General features: G+C 40.2%; 1 protein-coding gene and 1 long non-coding RNA gene across 4 annotated transcripts in view; both read left to right on the top strand.

Moving 5' to 3' along the window:
• LOC144588196 (uncharacterized) overlaps positions 1 to 24,012 on the top strand; it is a 383,241-nt gene that overhangs the window by 25,063 nt on the left and 334,166 nt on the right. The window contains exon 1 of one of the 2 annotated variants that reach the window (XR_013543604.1): positions 72 to 96. The exons of the other annotated variant lie outside the window; for it this stretch is intronic. This is a non-coding gene — a long non-coding RNA (uncharacterized LOC144588196). Of the gene's footprint in view, positions 1 to 71; positions 97 to 24,012 lie in introns of those variants that run through there. 2 annotated transcript variants of the gene reach the window in all.
• Positions 9,648 to 17,518, top strand: CRYAA (crystallin alpha A). 2 transcript variants are annotated; one of them, XM_072994185.2, is made up of 4 exons: positions 9,648 to 10,208; positions 11,698 to 11,820; positions 13,185 to 13,220; positions 16,779 to 17,518. In XM_072994185.2, exons 1-4 carry the CDS (start codon positions 10,020 to 10,022, stop codon positions 16,986 to 16,988), a joined length of 558 nt encoding a protein of 185 aa, XP_072850286.1. In that variant the 5' UTR covers positions 9,648 to 10,019; the 3' UTR covers positions 16,989 to 17,518. The 2 variants fall into 2 exon arrangements, with proteins under 2 accessions (XP_072850286.1, XP_020639619.1); XM_020783960.3 differs by lacking the exon at positions 13,185 to 13,220.

Here is a 24,012-nt window from a genome sequence, read left to right as displayed (position 1 = left end):
CACTAGGGGTCGATTTTTTTCTTGTTCTTTTGACCTAAGGTGAACTTAGGTCAAAAAAAAGGGCAGGAAAGGTTTTTTCTTTTTTTTTTCTTTTTTGTTTCTTAAGTCGAGGTTCTTTTCTCAAGTCGAAGCAACTTCTTGCGAACAGAACCGTTCTTAACTCAAATCGTTCTTCTGCAGGGACATTCTCAAGTCGAGGTACCACTGTATTGCAGTGTGGATTGCACTGGAAGATGCCCCAACTCACATGCATGCCACTGTTGTAATAAACATTGAAACATATCTTGAACCCACAAGATTCAGGTATAGAAGCCGAGTTCTGCATGAGGGATCTCTTGCTGAATTGGAATGCACAATCTCTTAGGAGGCAAAAGGTGAACTTCGACCAGTGTCTGGTGAAGAAAACATGCATGTGATACAACAGCCTCCCATGTCTTGGGTCATATTATTTGATGAGTAACATGGCTACTCATAGAGTGGTCATTCCATGTCATGGTTGGCTTTCTCACACCCATTGTCTCCCTCAAAGCTACAGCAGAAACAACAAATGCTTTGAGGCATGATATGTTGCTCTTGAATTGGTGCTCCAACAATGACAAGAGGCTTGCTTGTTTTTTTCTCCAAGCACATTGCTTTCCTAAGCAGCAAGTTTCACTTGAATGCCAGTGCTGGGAATTTGTCTGGGCTTTGTTAGGCAACTAGAAGTAGTATAAGGCTGGAGATGGTGGAAGGTTCTATAAAGGGGGCTAAGTTATTCAGCAGGTGTTTTGACACTGAGAAATTGAAAGCCAGTATTGACTTGACCATACTGCTTATTAGTTTTGCATTGAAGGCAGGCATGTTCAGCTATCATTACTCTTTAGCAAAGTAGCTTTTGCATTGCCAGAGATCAGCACTTGTGCAACGTAGCTGAAAGACAAAAGAAAATAGTTCAGGTCATTCATACTGATTCATACTAACAAGGCTATCAATCTGCTTCCTCATTTTATTTCTTTATTACATGTATCCCTTAATGGCAGTCATGCCCTGCAAGCAATCCCTCTGTGCAATCTGTTTCCATTGCTCCCAGGAGTCTGACAAAGTATTCTGTTTGGTGGTCTTTTTTAATGGCCTAGGTTCAGTGCAGTTACAAGTTCTAACATGCCTGTCCTCAGGTGCTTTAGTAAACCTGGTCAAGCACCACCGGCCTAGTAAACTCATAGAACAACTGTTAATGATTTGTCTCTGAACTGGCTTTTAAGGTGGGGGGACAAAATTAGGAATATTGACCATGGTTCCGGGTGTCCCTAAATTGTGGGACATGATCCAGATACTCTGTTGACAGGAAAAAGGCTTGGTTCTAGAGACAACATGGCACTCAAAGTAGATTTGGGACTTAAGTAAGTCTTGTTTATTTTGAGTATCTGGATAGGACTTGACTTGATTCCAATGTTGTTCCCCCCCCCTTTTCCCCCCTGGCTATCCTCATACATTTCCTAGTAGAGTGGGGAAAGTATATCCCATCAGATGTTCCCAGGCAATAGTTCCTTCCATCATATTGGGCACGACAGGAACTGATTCTAACAACTTCTTAAGGGCTTACAGGGAAACTTCTGTTACATTTTTTTTATGTTTATGAGCCTGTCAAAAGGAGCTACTATAGTATCATAAAAGATGTGTGAACAGTTCTTAAAACACCTCCGTAATGAATGATTCTGGCAATAACTATATGTACGAATACAAGAAATGTAAATGAATTACTGATTCTATATTTAAACATAGGGTCAGCAGTGGGAACTTGAGCATTTTCCTGTATGTTTTGTACAGTACTTGAACTAGGAGCAGATTGTTACTATGTTCCTACACTGGACATTCACGATAAGCTTCACTACCTGCCCATGTCATTTCTCTGCCTGAGGTAAAACACCAAATGGTGGTCTTTATCCATCTAGGTCAATCTGCATAGTAACCCAAATCTATGAAATTACTTTGGCACATAAGGCAGAAAATCCCACAGGTATGTCTCCCTATTTTTGATAAAAAGTAAAAACAAACAAACAAAAAACTACCAACTAAATGACTGTTTGCTGTCCTTTCATGAAACCCTAAATTTAAGACAGCATCCTCACTCTGCCTAATTGGAAATGGGGAATTTCCTAATGGGAAATTGTAGAACTGGCCCGATGCAAGGAGTGCAATCCGTGTTATGTTGTACACAACATTATTGTTTACTTCACCTTTAGTGAATATTAAAATCAAATATTATCAGGGTGACGCAAGGTTTGCTTAATAGAAATTCAGATTAGACAAAAGAAAGGTCCAGAATTTATGGATCTTCCCATCATGAGATAGGTCAGAATCTTTAGGTTTCACAGGAGAAAAAAGCCAGCCATTCCAGTTCATGGGAAAAGAGGCTAGAAGGATGTGGGGCATGTCATTATTTCAGCTGAAGACTGCACATTGCTTCTGCTGTGCTATGTACACACTGGAAAAATTGTCTGGCCTCCAGTTTGTGGAGATAATAAAAGAAAAAAACTTCACCATGTGACGTCTGCGATTTTGTGTTGAGAGGCGATTGTGTCAATCATCATGCAACAACTTTCACAGCAGATGATAGAGCTCTTTCCAAGGCAAAATATTTCTGAGATGAGGAGTGGGGGAAAAAGTATACCCTCCCGAAAGCCTTTCATTTTGTGCGTTGCTCCTGCCTGCCTGCTTCTTATTTTGGAATGTTCCCACTCTAAGAACCATGCTAGAAATAGAGGCTTCAACTTGACTGTGCTACACTTCTACCTTCTGATGACTATAACATGTATACACCTTGATGCACAAGTATACAGTGTATTGTAGCAATGGGAAAACTTAGCCCATATTGAGATAGCAGGATACATTTGGTTTAAGAGAAGTCTTGCTGAGTACAGGAAAACATAACATAGCATATGAAGTTATCCTGGCTGAAATGTGTAAAATCTACGTTCTAAATCTCTGTGGATTATCTTGCTCCATTATTTCTTTTCTGGTTCTCTATAGTTAGGCTGAATCAATGAAATAGTGCCTGATAGTACTTTTTCTTTTTCTTTTTGGCCCTATAATGATGTGAGGACAGCATTATATCTAGTATGCAACCTTACTGTAGGTCTTGCAACTTACAAATTTTGTGGGGACAAACCCAAAAGGGGAGGAATTCTAGAGATGGATTTACATCCGTAGTAGGCCGTATATTTAAGGTTGTCTGTGGATATACCAGTCAATTTGTATTGTTTCCCTGTCTGTCCATTGGTCAAAAAGGCTTACAAGATCAACCAAAAATAAAGCAGACTTGGTTTGCAATATCATGTGACACAAAAGGAAAAAAAGATGGTGAGAGAAAATGCAAACTTCATACCCAGGTCTAAAAGTTAAAATTTTTAGAATGGTTGGTGGGGAACACAGTCAATTTGTATTTCGGTCTATGTATTTTATGTTTATGTTGTCGTTTAAGAAAAAAAAAGAATGTGGTGAAACATTTGCTGAGAAACAGTAGGGGTAACTTGGTAGAATGGCAACTGATAACAGACAAATGAGGGAGAAAATATAGTATTGCTTACACAATCACATGGTTCTACAGTATCATGTCATCTCTTTGTTCTTCCTTTGCAACTATCTAACAGCTATCTTCACCATAATCCACTAAACCTCAGGTGCTGCTGAGCCCAGATTGGGTTTAGTTGCCAGGTTTTTAACAGGCCCTTGATAATGAACGCTGACTCATTATAAAATAACTGCTTTTTTTTCTTCAGCATGGCTCATCCAAAACGGAGCATGCTGTTATAGTCCCTTGTTTCCATGGTGGAATGAACTCAAGAGGAGGTTTACCTTTGGCCCTTTATGTCATCTTCTTTAAATAAACAGGAGAAGCCCCCAGCCACAACCCCTTCCACACAGATCTTGCTCTTACTGTACCTCACTTCCACTGTTGTGAAGGTCTGTGAACTAAGGGACTAAAATATTTTAAATAAATAAATAATACTGAGCAGCATATCATTCACCATAGCAATCCATTGATGAAGACATGGAGGGTATTGTGCTACTGAAACCTGCTGAGCTTGGTTGAATTTGTGCCAAGGATTAACACCACATACATTCACCATTGATTTGACAACAATGATATTATACGCCCCAAGCACTGAGGGGATTTGTGCAGTGTTTAGGACATGGGCTCTGAGGTGGAAAAATGGGATTGCTAGTAACTTTTTAAGCCCCTTTGGCTGCACCCAGGCAGACTGTTGACATTATATAAATTCTTTTGATTAAATAAAAATCTGCCTTTGTATAAAGAGAGCTGATATTTAGCTTTTCAACATACAGCTGGAATGAAAAAGCTGTTCCAAGCTGAGGTGCAAGCAGTGCAATAAAGTGACACCCACCCCTGGGCTGAATCAAACATGGAGGGAAAAGATATAGCACAGCGATACTAGGATGCTAAAGACTTGGAATCTGGACAGGGTTAGCATTAAACTGCTGTACTGCAGCTAAAACTGTGCTCACGACCTGGGGTTCAATCCCCAGGTAGCCGGCTCAAGGTTAACTCAGCCTTCTCTCCTTCCGAGGTTGGTAAAATGAGTACCCAGCTCACTGGGGGGGGGGGCAATGTGTAGCCTGCATAACTAACTTGTAAACCGCCCAGAGAGTGCTTGAAGCGCTATGGGGCAGTATATAAGCAGCACACTTTGCTTTTTGCTCTTTTGCATGTGAGCATTTTTCTCTTAAAAACAGCAAGTGATGTGATCTCTGTGTTGGAAGATGTCCACACTGTGGTAGAGGTAGGAAATGTGTGGTTCTCTAGACGTTCTCAGACTACATGGTTGTGATGACTATAGCTGAAGAGCCATACATTCTTTATCCTTGGATTATGATGGGTTTATGGTCCAGTGTTTTTTTCAGTTAACACTCTGCAGTTCATAATGGAATTGATCAACGTAAGATTAGGTTTCATTGTATTTTGTTATTGGGTTTAATTTCAGCTTGTATCTGCAAAATAAAGGAATCCAACTCAAGCAACCAGACAATTGTTATTTTGTGTTTGATCAATATATTATTATCAGAGTCTGCAGGGCTTGGCAAGAAAGCCAGGTTCCTGCACCATTTGAGAGCAGACAAAATATCTACCTTGGCTAGAAAGGACTTGTCCAAGGAGGGTGAAGAGAGAAATAAGACCATTGCCTTATTGGTCCAGCTAGCCTAGTATGTTTAACACTGACTAGCAGAAGCTCTCAAGAGTTTCAGCCACAATTTTTTTTCAACACCACCAGGAAACTAAACCTAATACTCTCTACATGCAAAACATTGAGCAGCTGCCCTTAAACTGATAAATAGAAGATTGTTATCTCTGTATTATAGAGCTATAGAGTTTTTGTCCTGCAAAAAACACAGCTTCTAAATATCACCTGGGGGTAATGTGGATTCTTAAAAAAACATTGAGGGGGACACAAATTACCCGTTGCTAGAGGAGGCAGGGGCAGAGAATTGCAAGGCAGAGAAGAGGAGAGGACCGGAAACAATTATTTCATAAATATCCTTACAGTGATTTTTCTTAGGACCCAAAGCTTATGGTAAGGTAGTCATTCTGCAAAGATACTACCATCTAAGAGAAAGCTTTGGAGTGTGTCAACACCAGTATGGACATATGAGTTCTGATTCTACCAACTTTGCCAGATACAGTGGACTACATACCCCATCATGGGTTGAATTTGGAGAAGATGAGAGCAGGGATTTTCTTTCTGACTTGCTTTGAAGAAGCAACTGACTTGGTTCTGAAGGTGTTCTGAAGTTTATTATATGGTTTTGATGAAATTAAAGTGGGGGGAGAGAGGAAAAACAGGACAAAATATTGTACTTTAAAGACTAGCAGATTTATTTCAGAGTGAGCTTTCATGGATCAAAACCCATTCTTCAGGCACCTTCAGGCAGTCTGAAGAAATTTATTTTGATCCATGAAAGTTAACACTGAAATAAATTAGTTAAAATTGAAACAATATTTTATCTTCTGTTTCTTTCCCTTTTCCCTTTAAAATTTGGCGACATGCTAAACCAGACTACAGCATTTCTCTAGAAATGTCATGATATTCTGTCATTGACAGGTTGTGATGCTTCTTGGATTTCCCTTCAAAGTCTCACACTTCTGAAATGGATCAAAGCAACAGGGCTGGGAGGGAGGAGACCTGCTTTTTAAAGGAATTCTTACTACTAATGCTAAAGCTGTCAGACAATCCCTGGGGGCATGTCTATACCAATGGCAACATTGCTTTGCTTTGCTGGTACTCTGATTTACATTAAATCTGGTTCATCTGATCTTCTCCTGTAGCCTCATAATAACGATGAGTTCCACTTTCCTCCGCTAGATTGTCTTTTGCTCTTCAGTCCCTCAGGAGAAATGTACACACACATTCTCAAATGTAACTGTAATTAATACAGGAGATTGCCTTGTACTGAATTAGACCATTGGCCCATTTAACCTACCACTGTTGACACTGGCAATGGCTCACCAAGGCTTCAGGAAGGAAGTTTTTCATCCCTACCTGAAGATGACTGGAACCTGGAGCCTGTTACATACAACCCATGTGTTTGCCATTGAACTCCAGCCTCAACCCAAATGACCAGGTTTTGTCCCTTCTTATCCTCACTCTATGTTGCCTTCTTTTTCACTATACATGCTGACAGAAGTGAAAGCCCAACAAGGACCAAAATAGACATTAAAGGAAGTCCAAAATCAGAAGCTGGAAATCTATCGGTATTCCAGAGAAGTGACTTCTAGCAGATCATTGCTCATGATTGAACAGTCATACTTAAAAACAAAGTCTGTGTTTAGGTCCAGAGAAGCAGTCACAAAACAAAGCAAGTCAGTTTGCAAACTATGGGAGATGGGGAAAGCTCCTGCTGTGACAATCAGATATTCTTGGCACATAAGGAGTTCCTTTTTCTAATCACAGACTATCTGTAGCCTATAGATTGGCCCTTGAATTCACAAAAGCCCTGTTCAGGCATTAACATTCATTTACAGTATGGTGGCAAGGAAGGCTTTCCTTTCCATTGTCATTTCTGTCATCCTCCTACACATGGAATACAGCAAGGCTGAATGGGGGAACTTCCACTATCCATGGAGGCTCAACCACATGAGTTTGAATCCTGAAAGCAAGGAAACAAAAGCAGAAATATAGGAGAATGAGGCTATAGTGCTCTCCTTGCTCAAACAATAAACATGCACAAATGCTTAGGACTGAATAAATATTATAGATGGGCTGTGACTGTGAATAGAGGAGCCAGGATATAATTCCATTAACACAAGGAGTTAGTGGTACCTCATAATGCATTTTTCTTTCTTTTTTTTGGTAGAGAAAGAACTCAAGATAACAGTGGAACAGCTGGGAGATGATGCAAGGTCAGAGCAGGGTTAATACAGATATTTTGTTCATGTATGCCTGCAGAATTTAGGAAGGTTTTGTTTTAAAAAAACATGATATAATTTGCTGCAGCTGCAGCAATAATTCATTGTCATTAACACAGCACATTATTTATAAAGTTGCTGATTCTGATACTGCACTTGTTGCTTTTTAGTTGCCTTCTTTATTCCCATCTAAAATGTAAGAAGGTTGCCTAAAACTCAGGGGGAACATACCCTTCCAAATGTCCCCCTAAACATCTTTGTCCCCCCCCTAACAAGACTAAAAGTGAATGTTACACACTATGAAAAAAATCTAATGATAAAACATAAACACTTATTTCATTATCTTTTAAAAGAATCATCTTCAGTATCTCAAAAAGTTAGACTGTATACGTAACATTGCTCATTATTGTAACGCTCTGCATAATTGTGTTACATAAAAGTACACTATTCTCCCTGATACCTTTCAGATCTTTTGGGATACAGTGTTTTGCAGTTAAACTGGAAACAGAAGAAATGGAAGAAAGGAAGGACTTCTGCCGTGCTAATATGGTCAACAATGCAGCTAGGTTATGACAGTCTTTTGGGAGTGGAGGAGCTTCAGCCCACAAAATGTTTTGGGGAGGGGAAGAAAAAAAAGAAGGCTGTTGCAGTGACTAGAGGCTGGAAAAGTCCATGCTAGCTGGAGGATTCTAGGAGATGTAATTTTCCCAAGCACTTTCAGAAGTGGCAGATCTCAAATGCCTGTGCCAGCCCAGAACCCATTTGCCTCTGTTTGCACCACCTTCCACTAGGCCAGCAATTCCCAAACTTGGGCCTCCAAATGTTCTTGGACTAAAACTCACCAAAACCTTCACCACTATCTGTGCTGGCCAGGATTTCTAGGAGTTGTAGTCCAAGAACATCTAGGGACCCAAAGTTAGGAACCACTGGTCTCGGTCAAGAATGGGCAACATGTAGCTCTGCAAATGTTGTACCCACCCACCATCCCCATCTATTGGCTAGACTAACCTGAGCTGACAGGGCTTGTAGTTGAAGAACATCTGGAAGGTCACTTGATTGCCACCTTTGTTCTCAGCAGTAATTTGAGGAGAGTGCTAGGCTTAGATCTTGAGGGCCAATCCCAGATGTGCAGTTAAACAGCAGGAATCCCACTGTGCTGGTTGCTTCCCTTGTGTTTGTTCCACAGTTGCCATTTATAGTACAAGATTGCAGAATACCTGGATTCTGAGTTTGGTACTCTTTCCCACACTATTGATAATTCTTTACTTGTCCATCTGTGCTATAAATGCTGCAGGGGAAAGGAGTCCTTCTATAAAATGGCACAGTGTCAAATGTGGGAACATAGGATCCTGCATTGCTTAGGTTGATTCTGCAGATATGCAGATATCAATGAAACATGAACTAGATGGGCACATCGGCTCAACACTGAGTGACAGTAAACCATCAGTAGGTAGAAAAGACCACCAGAGATCCCCACCCTATCCATAAAAGCTGGAGTGCAAGCAGATCCTGAACCAAGAGACATGGAGCTGTTCAGGGATGCCAAAGGAGCAGGGTGCCAGTATAAACAGAGCTTCAGAAGCATTGTGGGGAACATATGGCAGGGTAGACTACATGCACAAATGCTTAGGACTGAATAAATATTATAGATGGGTTGTGACTGTGAATAGAGGAGCCTGTCCAGATGTGCAAACTCCCCATAATCCTTCACCATTGGCTATACTGACTAGGCCTGTGAGAGATTTAGGCAAAAATAAAAATAAAAAAACAATCTAGGCAGCCATCGTGGGCCACACCTAATGTACAGATTGATTGGACAACACCAGTCTAGATTCCAGTTTTGGCCATAAAACAGTCTTTTTTGGTACCTACACCAGAATGAAACAGAATATATGAGGTTTGAGAATTTAGCAAAATTCTACATGTTTTTACTAACTTCGTTTTTAGAAAAATCAGTAGAGAGTTGGGTTCTTGATAACCTTCACACATAAAAGGAATTTGTTTTATTACTCGCCTCCTAGCAGCTGACCAAACCAACTCTCCCTAGGGCAACATGACTCCTTTCAGTTTTGTTTCAAATGTATTCAACCTGAAATAAATCCTCTGCAAGGCTCTAGAAAACATTTTCTTCAGAGTAACTGGTTTTGATCCCTTTTATTAAATCTGCAAATCAGGCAGATTTGCAGGTTGAAAAAAAAAAAGAAAGAAAGACTAAGAAGCATCCCTCTTTTTTTGGAGGGGGGGGTGAAAGTCGTGTCAGAAGGTTCTTTTAGAACTGTCCACCGCAGGTGAGGGCTGGTGCTCCTTACAGTTGGACCGGAGTACTAATAGCTGCAGAGTGCACCAGTGCTGCTGCTGGGAGGTATCTGGCACTGGTTCTCACCAGACTGTCACTCTCAGGCCAGCCCCTACAATTTCTGCTGACCAGATTGGCCTTTATCATGAGATCATGTCTTTCCAGAGAAATCCCACTAATGCCTTCATTCTGTGAAAGCAGTATATATAGAGGGAAACTGCCTGCAACGCCACTGTGCAGTCCAGCAAGGACCTCCCTGTCACCCGAGTGACTGTGCTCTCTCTCTCCTTTCCACCACCAAGCTCCACAGCAGCAAAGACCATGGATATTACCATTCAGCACCCCTGGTTCAAACGTGCTCTTGGACCTTTTATTCCAAGCCGTTTGTTTGACCAGTTTTTTGGAGAAGGCCTTTATGAATATGATCTCCTGCCTTGGTTTTCCTCTACCATCAGCCCATACTACAGGCAATCGTTCTTCCGCAGTTTTCTGGAGTCTGGCGTTTCTGAGGTAGGAGTCTGAATCCATTTAAACTTTTAAAACCCTCTTTGCAATGCACAAAAATAGAACCCTAGGTAGGCTCCATGATATGCTCTGTCTATATTCTGTCAGTCCTTAATTTAATATAGACAAGATGCCAAAAAAAAAAAGAAAAGAAAAGAAAAGAAAACCCTACCAAGAAAATCTAGGTATTAAAAAAAGTAAATTGGATTTCAAGCATCTTGCTATTGGAGTTTAAGAGACCGAAACAGTATACATATACTGTATTTCTAATGTACTTAAACATTTGATAAATATTTAAATGGATAGTGTATGCCATATGCTTAGGTAAACGTAGATTTCTTTGTGAGTTACATTTGCATTCAAATGGCAAAGTGTGTGCATTCATATATATTGTTTAAAATATATGTATACATTCACATTTAAACATCTGGCTCCTTTTAAACCACTAAAAAGAAAGCATCCTATGTGTCATTTGGTTGCTTTTTGGAAATAGCAATTTGCTAGTTAGCTATGAAGAGGCAGTGTTATGACTCAGACTATATGTTCAGTACAAGCAGATCTGAGATGTTAGCCTCTCAGTGGCATCTCAGGTCTGCTGTTCAATACGGTATTCTTAAAACATATTTTAGGAATTATTTAGAAATATGGTGTGGACACCACAAGTGAAAAGTGGTGGCAACTTTTAAAAGTCAGTCATAAACTTAAAAGTTACAGCAACATTCTGATGTGTATGTTTTTCAGATCATCATGGAAAAGCAGGGGCAGTTGATAACTCTTTCTGATTTCCCTTCATATTGCTGGACACAAAGAAATCTGTTAAAAATAGCTGATGAATGTGGAGGAGAAGCAGAATAGTGCAGGAAGCATGGTGTGAAATGAAGATTAGTCATAAAGCAAACAGCTTTTAAGCAAGGATTCTTATTGGATCCTTAATGTATATCAGCATCCATACATTTATCAATCTGTAGTACTTAGAATTAAACCAGTTCTCATCCTCAAATCACACTGCCTGAACTGATACAACTAGATCTGTTTTTTAAAAAGTAGTAGCCCCAACTGCAGGGGGGGCGGGTAAACTCCAGACTGATTTGCATTTCCTTTCGCATCATGTGGTCAACGGGGGCGGGGGAAATGCAATCAGCCCATCCCAATCGCAGAGCATTTTCTGTATTATTTTTTTTATCAGTGTGGTCACACCCTAAGTACAAGTAAAGTAGCTTCAACTGATGTACTTTAGGTGCTTCCAGACAGGCAGCTCCTGCGGTACCAATCAGAGACATTGAGCAGCTAATCTCCCTTTCCCTCTTAATGGAACTTTCGTTGAAAGAGAAAAGATAGAAAAAGGAGGAAAGATACAAGTGAAAAGCAATGCCTTCTGGATGCACTGTTCCTTGAATCAGGGCTATTGCACCACAAAAACTTGTCTGAAAAAAAAAATATGAATTTGAAATTTTAATTTTTTGGTGGTGGTGGGGTCTTATAATTTCATTTTCAGGTGAGATCTGACCGGGACAAGTTTACAATCTTTTTGGATGTAAAACACTTCTCCCCTGAAGATTTGAGTGTGAAGGTCATTGAAGACTTTGTGGAAATTCACGGCAAACATAATGAGAGACAGGTAAGAGGAAAGCGCAAATAAATGGCAAATTACTTGCGTGACATGCAAAATAATGTTTGTTCCCTTAACATTTGCTAGTGGACTGTCATCTAATTCAAGAGGGAAATCATTCCCTGACACATCAGGGCAAACAGTTCTCCTCATTGCTTAGCCTTGTAGTATTACTAGCTGTCATGTAAAAGATGTATATATCTGTTTAAGCCAAGATCAGATGACTCTTCATGTCAGGGCCAGTACTAATGGATAGAAATTAGAGAGAAATAGCTTGCAGTTAAACATTAGCATACACAGCTACAATAGTGGAAAAGATTTCTTCAAGAAGTATTGGGATTTCCTGTGTGGGATCCAGATGCACAGGATCCCTGTCTGGGATGCTATTAATTGCATCCTTTATTTCAGTATTCTGCATTGAATAGGGAGGTGGTTCAGATATTTCTAATTCTTTCAGTCCTTAGAATTTTGTGTGTGTGTGTGTGTGTGTGTGTGTGTGTTTGTTTTTCTTTTCAAAAAAGCTTTTATTGTAGTATGTACTCTGTGGGACTCAGATGACAGTGGGAATATCTGGACAATGATTTTTGAGCACATAAAAATGTAGTCTGAAGAAAAGGCAAGCTTTGTGCTTCCATGGATGCAAGAAAAGCTTTGTGTTTTCATAGATCTGAAAAAAGCATAATCTACTATATTGGTCCAAATGGAGCAAAATCCAAAATTTACAGTAGAGTAGAAGCTTTATTCACTGGCTGGACTCAGTGAGTTGGGTATCTGGCTGTGGAGCCAAAGGCTGGGAGTTCGATTCCCCACCGTGCATCCCAAAAGAGTCAGCCGCTGTGACCTTGGGCAAGATGCACAGTCCAAGGGTGCCCCCCAGAAGAAGGGAAGGGTAAACTACTTCTGGGTACTCCCCACCTAGAAAACCCTGTAAAGGTTTGCCGTGTCAGAATTGACTTGATGGCACGTGGTTTTTATTAGAGGCTTTATTATGACCAACTAAAATTTCATGAAACAAGGAGTAAAGGTTCAATCTTCATGAGGTTAAGTAAGGCTTGAACAAGGTTGGGGGTGACAGAGAGCAAAAGTGGCCTTAATGGGGAAGACTTGTCACCTTTCAGGGCTTAGCCTCTGCTAGGTGCTCATTGCATCGAGTCACACCAAAGGCTGTTAGAGAAAGAAACCATCAAAGAGAGAGGGAAAAATACATATATTGTATTATTTGAATTATGTTTTAAGCTCAGTGAGCAAAACACGACTTCCTTTGAGGCAGAAGAGAGAGAAGGAAAAAAGAGTAAGATTGTCTGATAGGCAAACCACACATGAACCCAAATGTATAATTCCTGAGTGCAGGTTTTCCCTTAATCTATTGTCAGTGTGTGCCCCAACATCCGGACTGGGAACCAAGCATGGTGAGTAGACAATTTTAATTATATTTTATATATTTTATTTATTTTATTTATTTAATTTATATGCCGCCCACACTATCCAAAGGTCTCTGGGCGGCTTACAACATTTAAAATACAGTAAAAATTCAGAACAATTAAAATGCAATTAAAATATATATAAAAATTGCCATCGGACCCACAGCTAATATTACTTCAATTAAAAGCCTTCTGGAACAGAAAGGTTTTGACCTGGTGCCGAAATGTCATCAGCGTCGGCGCCAGACGAATCTCAGTCAGGAGGGCATTCCATAGTCTGGGGGCAGCTGCCAAAAAGGCCCTTTGTCTACAAGCCATCCCTCTTACCTCCTCAAGGGACGGCTCTTTCAAAAGGGCCCCCTGGCTAGATCTTAACTGCCGGGTAGGTTCATATGGAAGGAGGCAGTCCTTCAAGTATCCCCCTTTTTGTCATCCTTCCTGTATTTTGCAGTGCATGATAGGTTCCTTTGGGGGGGAAAAATGGATCCCCTTCTCCTTTCTTTCATTTTTGCAATGCCTGGAAACATACACATTTCAGATATAGGATATTCTTGGCCTAAACTTTCTCACTGGATTCTTTTTTCCTTCAACCCTAACTGACTAGCCTTTGGCAAGTCACTCACCTCCTTCCTTCTAAAACAGAAAGAAGTACTACTACTTTCATAAGTCCCCCCCCCAAAAAAAATCAAAGAGAGCTGCATGTTATTTACACAGTATGATGCAGGAGTGGGTGATGCCTTTATTAAACCACTAGAAAAATAAAACTCAGTCTGAAAGCTTTCGTGGATCAAAGTCCCTGGTCTCTTGTTGATAGTGCAGGGAACTTAGAGTTCCAGAATTCATAGCAGATGGTTGTGCCACATGTGTTTCTTCGAGGTGAGTTAGAAAAAGCACAGGCTGCATTGGAGGTGTGGTTTTCAAACTACATCTCAGGTAGCTGTTCATTGGATATCATACCCTAGGGCTCCAAACAAAGAAACCCAGCTAACCCAAGCTGTAGGTTGAAAACCACACCACCAATTCAGCCTGCACTTTTTCTAACTCACCGCTAAGGAACAAGCCTAGCACAACCATCTACAATGAATTTTTTGGGTCTCTAATTTCTCTGCACTATTGACAAGACACAAGTTCATAGTAGACAATAATGGTATATATTGATTGTTATATCATGTCCTTATAAACCAGTGGTTCCCAACCTTGTGTCCCCAGATGCTTTTGAACTAAAATTCGCAGAAGCCTTCACCACTAGCTGTGCTGGTCAGGATTCTTGGGAGTTGTAGGGACCCAAGTTTGGGAACCACTGTTAGAAACCAAAACATCGCATTGCGACCACATTCTGTGATTTACGTGTGCTGGTACCCAGTGTGGCATAGTAGACAGAGCACAGGTTCCCAACCTACGTGTCATGACCCCCAAGGGAATTACAAAGTGCTTTCAGGTGTGTGTGTGCTGAAATTATTTTTAGTTGCAATTATCTTTGTAGGAAATTTCACCACAAAGGCTTTCAATACTTATTTCAAAATGGCTACAGTGCAATATCCAAAAGAGTTGGTTGGGAATTTTCATAGAGGGAGGTGAGGACCGATGACATACCTAAGGTCACTGGTGCGACTACTGATTGAAAAAAATCGATGTGCCTGTCCTGTCACAGAGTGGTAGGTTGCTGCAAATATGGTGGTGGTGGTGGTGGTGTAACAGGTTACTTGGATAGTATAAAAAGGGGTCATGACTCAAAAAGGTTGAGAAACACTGAGATAGAGTGATGGACTAGGACTCGGGAGACCTGGATTTGAATCCCTACTAGGGCCTGGAAACTCACCTCAAAAGCCCTTTAAGAGTTGCTGTAAGTCAGTTCCCAGTGTGACAACTCAATAACCAACAATATTTGGACTGTACCATGTCCAGATTATCAAAAAGAGACTTACAAAGAAAAAGTCTGAGTAGCTGTTTATTATTTATTTATAGAATTATTTACAAAATTACTTCTATGATACATCATTTTCTCCCCAAGCCATTTTTGCAGTCCCAAGACCTCCCGGGAAATATATTTAAAAAGCCACCAGAAATGACTTCCTTAGTAAGTTATTACCAGTGAGAACTTTATTGACTTTTCATTAAATGAATTTCAGCAATTTTTAAAAATATACTGACATATTGCCACACTTGTTACCATATTTTTTAAGGCTGAATAAAATAGGTTGTAGCACTTTTTTTGTTTTAAGGAGAATTTCACATTGCTGAGTAATCAGACCTATTTTAATCTTTATTGAAAACAAAGCAAAAAAACAACGTGTGCTGCTTATACACCACCCCATAGTGCTTAAAAATTCTCTTCCTATGTAGTTTTGTGCTTGCAACATTTCTTTTCAGGAAAGCATTAGACAACATGATCCAGCATTTGTGGTCTAAAACCATGCAGTGCCTTCCTATTTTATTTTATTTTGCTTTATTTTATTCTTTCTTTCTTACCTTGCAGGTCCCAAGCCAGCTTGCAACAGATGCAGCTGAAAAGCATAATAAATTGTATTATTAAAAATTGTTAAGTAGAATATCATATTAGAATCAAATTAATATAGTTTTTAAAAAACACATTGAAACAGCAACAAGGGTACCCATCATTAAAAGACCCTTCCTCCCCAATCAATCAGGGACCAATGGACTGTCTCAATAAGGGAAGGTGCCAACCTATACTCACCCAGAAGGAAGTTTCTTTGCCTGGGAGCAGCCATTAAGAAGGCCCTGTCTTGTGTTCTCACCAAACCTGCCTGCATAGATAGTGAGACAGAAGGAGGAGCTAGACAGGCTCATATGGAAAGATTTTTACTGCCTGTACTGACCAGGCTTACACTTGGACATTTTATTAGCCTACCTATATGGATCCATATAGTGTCGCATCTGTATAAGGATGGCCTTGCGATGTAACAAAATAAGTTCTCTGATTCAAATGGTGCTCTAAATGGAGAAGAACCGGATGAAACAGGAACTGGTATCTTGAAGATACAGCATCCTTTTCTAAATTATTTGCTGTGGCAAATGGGGAGTGCGCTTTGGGCTCCATGACAGGTAGCAAAAATGAATTGGGTGGGTACTGGATTTATATTTGAAAAGCATTATTTCTCGGATCAGAGAAAATTCAGATCAGAAAAAAAAATCCAGAAGACTGTAACTGCGAGCACCTGGTACACTTTTAAAAAGAGAAGGAAAGAACTTAAAAGCACCACAAGTCAGCTTTAGTTGCATGTCAGGAAGATCGTCAAACTGGAAGAGCAAGCCTGCCACAGAATAACCTGCATGGAGTCATTTGGTGTGTAGAATTTTTTGAGAGAGAAAAGTAGAGGCTTGGGCTGGGAAATACAAGGCTTCTAGATACACGGAAAGAGGTTGGATGTGTGTCGCTACACACACACACACCCCAATGCCCCCATTCTGTCAGTTCTATTATACAGATTTGCTAGTTGGACCTAAGCCTGTTCATTGCCTTCTGGATAGCAATGCAAATGTGCATCTCACACCTCAGTACTCTTTGTTTCTTTTGTCTTGTCTCAGGATGACCATGGATACATTTCCCGCGAGTTCCATCGTAGGTACCGCCTCCCTTCCAACGTGGACCAGTCAGCCATCACTTGCTCACTGTCTGCTGATGGCATGCTGACCTTCTCTGCTCCCAAGGTCCAGGCCAACGCGGACCCCAGCCACAGTGAGAGACCCATTCCTGTATCCCGTGAAGAGAAGCCAACTTCGGCTCCATCTTCCTAGGCCCATCCTCCTGTTGCTGATGCATCCAGGCTGTCACCACTTGCACGCCTCATTCACAGAGCCGTTACATAGATATCAGTGAATATCTAGAAGGATTTCTTCTTTTCTCCCCCTATCTTGTTCTGATTTTTCTCTCAGATGGGAAGGAGAGGCTGGGTAAGCAGCTGGAGGACTTTGAAGCTTAAACCTTTTAAAAAAAAAAACCAAAAAAACAAAACACAACCAGAATGACATGAAAGATTAAACATGCTGCAGAGACTGACGTACTTGCTGAAATGATCTGAACACTGTGCTAGATTGGAGGACATCTGCCAAGCCAAAACACAGTGGACAGCCAGGTAGAATTGGCTCTCAATGCATCAACTGTTAATGTTAAATTTGGTGCAGCAGAAGCAACATTATGGACTTGTTCTACCCTAAAATAATTAAGAGGCAGAAGCAAACGAGAGCTAAGCTGATTATCAGGGTAGAAGGAAAAACAGGTGGCACTTGTAAAGAACATGCCATGCACTCTTTAAACTACACACACATACACACAAAAGAATAATAATCACACAGAGCGTTTAGAGGTTGTAGCATTTTTGTCAGCAATGTTGAGGTTTTCTTTAAAAAATCCATTTACACCATGTCCAATAGTGCCATCTTTTCTTAGTGACAGCTGATGCGAGGACAGGTGCGCCTCTCCATGATTTTTGCAGACCCTTGGTGGTCAGTCCATCAGCAGTGGTGAGGCTTCAATCCCCTACCGAGCTCTTCCCAGGCCTGCGTGTATCACACCATCTTCCTTAATCTTGCTGTACTTCTAACATAGCTCCACCTGTTTTACTGATATCTGGCACACAATCTGAGAACTCAGTCAGTGGCAGTCAATAAAGAAAACGTGAAACAAGCAATTTGTGGCTTTTTTCAGAAAAAAAATCCAGTTCGACTCCCTTTTCATCCCAGATGTTTGCAGTTTGAACAATAGCGTGGAAACAAAGAAAATGTGACCCCATCACTCAAGAGCAACAATTTATCTTACAAATACCACCTCTTTTAACTTCCTTGTCTTCATATGAGTTTCTCCCTTTCTCTCGATTTTCCACAATGTAAGACTCAGAGAATCCAGCTCACAACACACATTAAAAGCAGATACATCTAAAATGACAGTAAATTATAAATTATATTAAATGACAATTGAATATGCAACCCACAGTTTTTGTCTGCAGCAGAACAACCATTTCTACATAACCAAAAAGAAGTCCAACAGAGGATACAGATTTACACAGCCTTTGCATATTCTTTTTTCTATGCATAAATTAAAATTTATAAATTACTATAATTTAAATAGAAGTGCAGTACGACTCAGGGTACCCAGTGTGGTGTAGTGGAGTGACAGACTAGGACTCTGGAGGCCTGGGTTTTGGTCCCCGTTCAGCCACGGAAACTCACTGGGGCTGTGGAACTGGTAAAAACCACTCCTTAAATACATCACTTAGTTGAAAGCCCTATTGGGTTACTATGTCCATTCTGACTTGATGGCACATAACAGCAACAAACAGCACATATCACTGTAATGGGGCATACTATGACCCAATGGCCACTGGTGTGTTGCTTAAGCTGCTGGCTCGGTGCTAAGTATAGGTGGGCAACTCCATTGGTCATCCTTCTTAGGATTCTTTACCTTTGAATTGGTCTTGGACTGGGTGCCTTTTCAAATAGAGCCTTGGCCTCTGTGAAGTGGGGCACAACACTTCTGTAGATTTTCAGACAAAATAGAAAACGTATTTATTTTGCAAAACAGCGGCAAACCATGGCATAGTTATTGGGAAACATAATAGCTGCAAAAGACGAAGAGGTCTTTAACCTTTTTTCTAGTCAATCTGATGGTGGGTGGAATGAAATGCACCAATTATTTCTAATGTCAACTTTAAAATATATTTTAAATTTGAGCAGCAGAGCTGAATAGGGAGTTGATTTCAGTGCTGAAAACAGTTTAAGATAAACACATCTGCTGAAACACTTGTTGCTTACAGTCAAAGATTCCCATGAAACAATAGCATGAGCAAAGAAAAACTTACCCTGGAAGCATCTAATTACATTGTCTAATTACAAGAGTCATTGTGAGCCACATTCTCGCTAGCTATGTATCTTAGCTGCAGTTTGCCTTGCACATCTTGTATTGGGGTTGTAGGGCAGAACTGTTGACATTAGTTCCCTATATGATCTTTTCAGTTCAGAAAGTTGAAATAACATTTTGACTTCTGGGGAAAATTACCCTTAGGTATTTATTCTTCAGTCTTAGCATGTCTAGGAACTGGACCCACATTTGGAATCAACAACAAAATTCAGAAAGAAAGATCCTGAACAAGAAATTATAATAACTATGACATGGAGGCACCTTTTACAGCTGAGTGAATAAAAAGAGATAACATTTTTAAAGCACTCTCTTCTTGATCATTCCTCAGTGCAGGACAATGGGCTCAAGTTAAAGGAAGTCAGATTTCAGCTGAAAATCATGAAAAACTTCCTAACTGTTAGAGCAGTACAACAGTGGAACCAGGTACCTCGAGAGTTGGTGAGTGCTCCGACACTGGAGGCATTCAAGAAAAGCTTAATCACCTGGCAGATATGCTTTGATTGTATTCCTGCACTCAGCAGGAGGTTGGACTTGATGGCCTTGTAGGCCCCTTCCAACTTCACTTTTCTATGATTCTATGATTCTAAATCCAGTTGTAAAAACTGCAGCAGGATTCTTAATAAAAAACTGTTGCATTCAAATCTTTTTTAAAAATATCTTGGCTTAAAATGAAATGTAAGTTAAATATAAACATTTTACATACTTGTAGTATAGTCACCAGAACTGCCACCTTCTATCAAGCACATTCAGTTGAATTCAGCTTTTCTGCATAAAAGTGTGAGTCTGAGTATACCTAGCTTACATTTGAGGAAAAGCATTGTAACTAAGGGCATGGCTAGATGGGGGATTTTGGACCAATCAGGTTTGCATTTAAAAGGCTCTCATATTTTGTGTGATCTATTTTATGTCATTTTGGTGATCCTTCCATTCACACAGGAGACATTTCTTCTTCCACAAGGAGGATTCAGAAAGCATTTTAGATCACTCCACTTTCTCCCCCTTTACAGTGGGGTCTCTACTTAAGAACGTCTCTACTTAAGAACAATCCAACTTAAGAACAGCTCCATTTGCTAAATTTTGCTTCTACTTGAGAACAGAAATCCAAGATAAGAACAGGAAAAAAAACTTTTCCTGCTCTTTTTTTAACCGTAGGTCATCTTAGGTTAAAAAAAATTCTCCCCCTAGTGGTAGAGTACGTATTAACCAGCTTTGCATTAGTTCCTATGGGAACTAATGCTTCAATGTACGAACGCATCTCTACATAACAAAAAAACAGCCAGAACGGATTAATTGGTTTTCAGTCCATTCCTATGGGAAATTTTGCTCCAATTTAAGAACGTTTCAACTTAAGAACACCATTCCAAAATGGATTAAGTTCTTAAGTAGAGGTTCCACTGTAGTTTCTATGGACGGAAAAGAGCAGATACAGATTAAATGGTTTTCAATGCATTCCTATGGGAAATGCAGATTCAACATAAGAACTTTTCAACTTGAGAACCACCTTCCAATACGGATTAAGTTCTTAAGTAGAGACCCCACTGTAGATTGTTGATGCCACTCCAACCCTTTCCCCACTTTTTGTTGTGGCTGTCACTCTGTGGGCTGCAGTGATTTCCCTTTTTTTGTTTGATTGAGTAAGCGGCATAGTGCTATAGCTAGCATGGATACTTACTTACGTCTGAAATAGTTCTGTGTTACTTAGGAGAATATTTTAAAAAGAACTATGAGAGAAGGAAAACAGAGGTGAAGGTTTCTCGCTGCTTTTTGTACTATCACCACCCACTGCATAAGTCACAGGATTGTTACCAAACGTCCAGTGATGACTTCCCAAGGGATGGCGTGGATGATAAGAGCTATTGTCCAATGCATATGGAGGGTGTTCAGTTGGGGAAGGCTCTCTACAGTTAACCTGTTTCCTGCCTTCAGGTGTAGCAGAAGATGCTGTCCCATCCCCAGTGTAGAAGGAAGTTATAGAAGAGAGAACAGTTGCTCCTGTGTGTGGATTGGTAGTTGGTGGCATCCTTGCCACAGGCAGCAAAACAGAGAAATAGGCAGATGAACTCCTTAACCTGACAGTTGCTCCATAACTAACACCATAATTGATACTGTAAAGCTGAAATGTGTACAGAAAAGGCTAACCAAGATGGTAAATGCCCAAAAACTTCTATTTTTTTCATTTTTAAAAAATTTACATACACAGAAAGACACAAAGATGATTATCCCCATCCCTCCTTGGTTTTAGGAGACAAGTTAAAACCTGGCTGTTTCCACAAGTCTTTTATGGCCTTACTCCAGAGTAATCTCAAATGATGGAGGGCAGACCACCAGGTTCTTAATGTGGGGGCAAGAAATCCCTGGAAGAAAGATCATTAGTGGTGTAGAAGGAGACATTGTAAAAATACCAGGGGAAAAGAAGAGGGCCAAGAACTTTTTTTAAAAAACTGTCTCTGTTTTGTGAAAGAATGCAGCTTGACTCAAGAATGCTGGGAAAGTTTAGCAAATAAGGTGGAGTGACCCTATTTAAAAGACCAAACAACTGAAACAGTATTGTCAGAGAAAGAGCCAGAAAATGGATGGAAGGGAGGACCAGCAAAGAGGAGTCAACAGAACCTGAGAGCCCTGACATCTCTGGTTAGAATCATTAACTTCATGGTTTTGAATGCCTTAGCTTTTCAGAGGGCCGAATAAACTAATGCTGGTGGAAGATCCAAAAAAGTGCTGTAGAAAGTATTGATGAAAATAAAAGTACAGTATATGCAAAATGGTTGAGGGTTGGGCACAGAGAACTGGAAAGGTGTGGTGGCAATGGTTGAATGAAAGGAATCCTGGAAAAACCTAGAAAGACAAATACTGTTATCGGGTACAAACACCATATAAGACCACAGCATTATGATCACAAAAATTGTAGACCGTGAAGATGGATTATACGTAATACTAATTTTGTATAAGGATTTTGTACTTAGGAGAGGATCATGCTAATTCTAACCTTTCCTAGACAAAAATAACTCTGTCATTGTTTCATTTTTCATTTTTCTTTAAGAATTTTTGCCTTAGCCCTATTTTAATTTCTCCATTTGCCACCTAGATTGGTGGTTTTTATCAGACTTGTAGAATGTTGTTATCAGTAAACCCCACCCAAAAAAATCTCCCAGAAACCCAGGGAAACAATTTAGATTGTTAACTATTTTAACTAAGGTTTTGGAGCATTGCAGTCTAATTTCATTTGTACTTCCAAGGCTAACTAGGTGGAAACAAAAGAAGCTCAGGAATGGAAGAACGATCCCTGGGGGAAGAAAGAGGGAGCTCAGAGATGAGGGATATAAAAGAAGAGTTAGAAGCAGCAGAAGGGGGACCAGAAGGAGAAGGGAAGAAGCTAGACAAGAATGAAGGGAAAGTGGGGACAACAACCCGGAGATCCTTAGAAAAAGGAGAATTAGAGGAAGAGGCAACGCAGTGGAGGAGCCAGGCAAGGAAGCCTACCTGAGAGAGCTAGTGGCTTCAGGGGAGATAGAACTCCAGAGGGAATGGGAGTACATTTTGAAGGAGGATCCGTGGAGATTGTTTCCTTAAGAGTGCCCAAAGAGAAGGCTGAGCACCATGGAAACCTCCAACCACCATAAAAGACTTCCTTTTGGAGGGAGAGAGAAAGAAGAGAGAGATGCTGGCATGTTCAAGACAGCACTTCAGAAGGATGCCCACATCACCCTAACCCATCCGGGTTGAATACATGGGAGAAAGCCTGTCAAAGTCCAAAGTATCTAGAGAAGGGGGAAAGGGGGAGATTCTCTAGCCTCTTCCCATCGAGGTCTTATAAACCATCCTTGCTGTGACACCCCTTGCCTGGTTTATTTAAATCAGATACAATGAAAGGCCATAGATGTGAATAAGAGGACTGCAGCTGAGGATTTAGGAAAAGGTAGAGGTACAAGCCAACCTGCATCAAAATCTGAAAAAAAGTTGTCTTCTGGTTCCTGTTTGTTTGAATACCATTATGCCCCATTTGATGGAGGAAGTATGGAAGATGGAAACCCTGTCAGCCTGATTGGAGCTGGTGGGACTCACAGAGGCATGACTGTGTGTTGTTCCTTTGGGGAAGCAGGAGTGTGAGTAATATATGTCTTTTGCAGAAAGTCTGTTGAACAAATTCTTAAATTAATATGTTGATAATAGCAATTTAATGAGCTTAATGTTTTGCATTTTAAATGGTACCAATAAGTTACATCCTAATTTCTAATGCTTAATTTTAACTGATTAATTTTTCAACCCAGTTCCAAATTCTGATATGGCCTCTTTCATTTAATGCAGTGTGCTGAAATTCTAAGAACTATCATGCAGCTTGTACAAAGTGCTTGCTGTAAATCCCACCATCCACAAGAGGTCACACTTTCTCATAGTTCCTGCAGGAGAGTTTTTCTTTTGTGAAATGGCTTCTCAACGTATTGAATATATCACCTCACTTACAATTGAGGCAATGCACTGTTCTATTTATGTAATTTGTGATGGATGCGATGAAGCAGTTTCAGCTCATGAAAGATTGTGTCAAGTAAAACTGGTTAGTCGGAAGGTGTTATAAGGCTTTTTGTAGGTGGTAAACTAACATGGCTACCCTTCCGTTTATGCATTTCAGAATTTGTCAACTGCGCTTTTACACACAATGGGTTCCATTTAAACCAAGACAATAATAAAAATTGAAACAATGAATAAACTGTGGAGTAAAGCTGTGAGGAAAACAACTATACACATCACTGACAATGAAAAACTTTTATATGCTCAGAAAATAAAAGGCCTTTAAAACTGGCAATGAAAGAATTACATTCAGCATTTGTATTCTGGAAAAGGATTCTAACATGTCTCGTCATGGAAAAACACTTTCTGTCTTTTAAATAAATACATATCTTCAAGTAG

The sequence above is a fragment of the Pogona vitticeps genome, chromosome 3 (assembly GCF_051106095.1).
Source record: "Pogona vitticeps strain Pit_001003342236 chromosome 3, PviZW2.1, whole genome shotgun sequence".
In the NCBI taxonomy this organism is placed as follows: domain Eukaryota; kingdom Metazoa; phylum Chordata; class Lepidosauria; order Squamata; family Agamidae; genus Pogona; species Pogona vitticeps.
This window is presented reverse-complemented; position numbering and strand designations above follow the sequence as displayed.

Bases quoted from the DNA above. Each gene is read 5' to 3' on its own strand.
- CRYAA (XM_072994185.2), top strand. From the start codon at position 10,020: ATGGATATTACCATTCAGCACCCCTGGTTCAAACGTGCTCTTGGACCT. The intron at 11,821-13,184 runs GTAAGAGGAAAG...ATCTATTGTCAG, and splicing joins GCAAACATAATGAGAGACAG to TGTGTGCCCCAACATCCGGA. The intron at 13,221-16,778 runs GTGAGTAGACAA...GTCTTGTCTCAG, and splicing joins CGGACTGGGAACCAAGCATG to GATGACCATGGATACATTTC.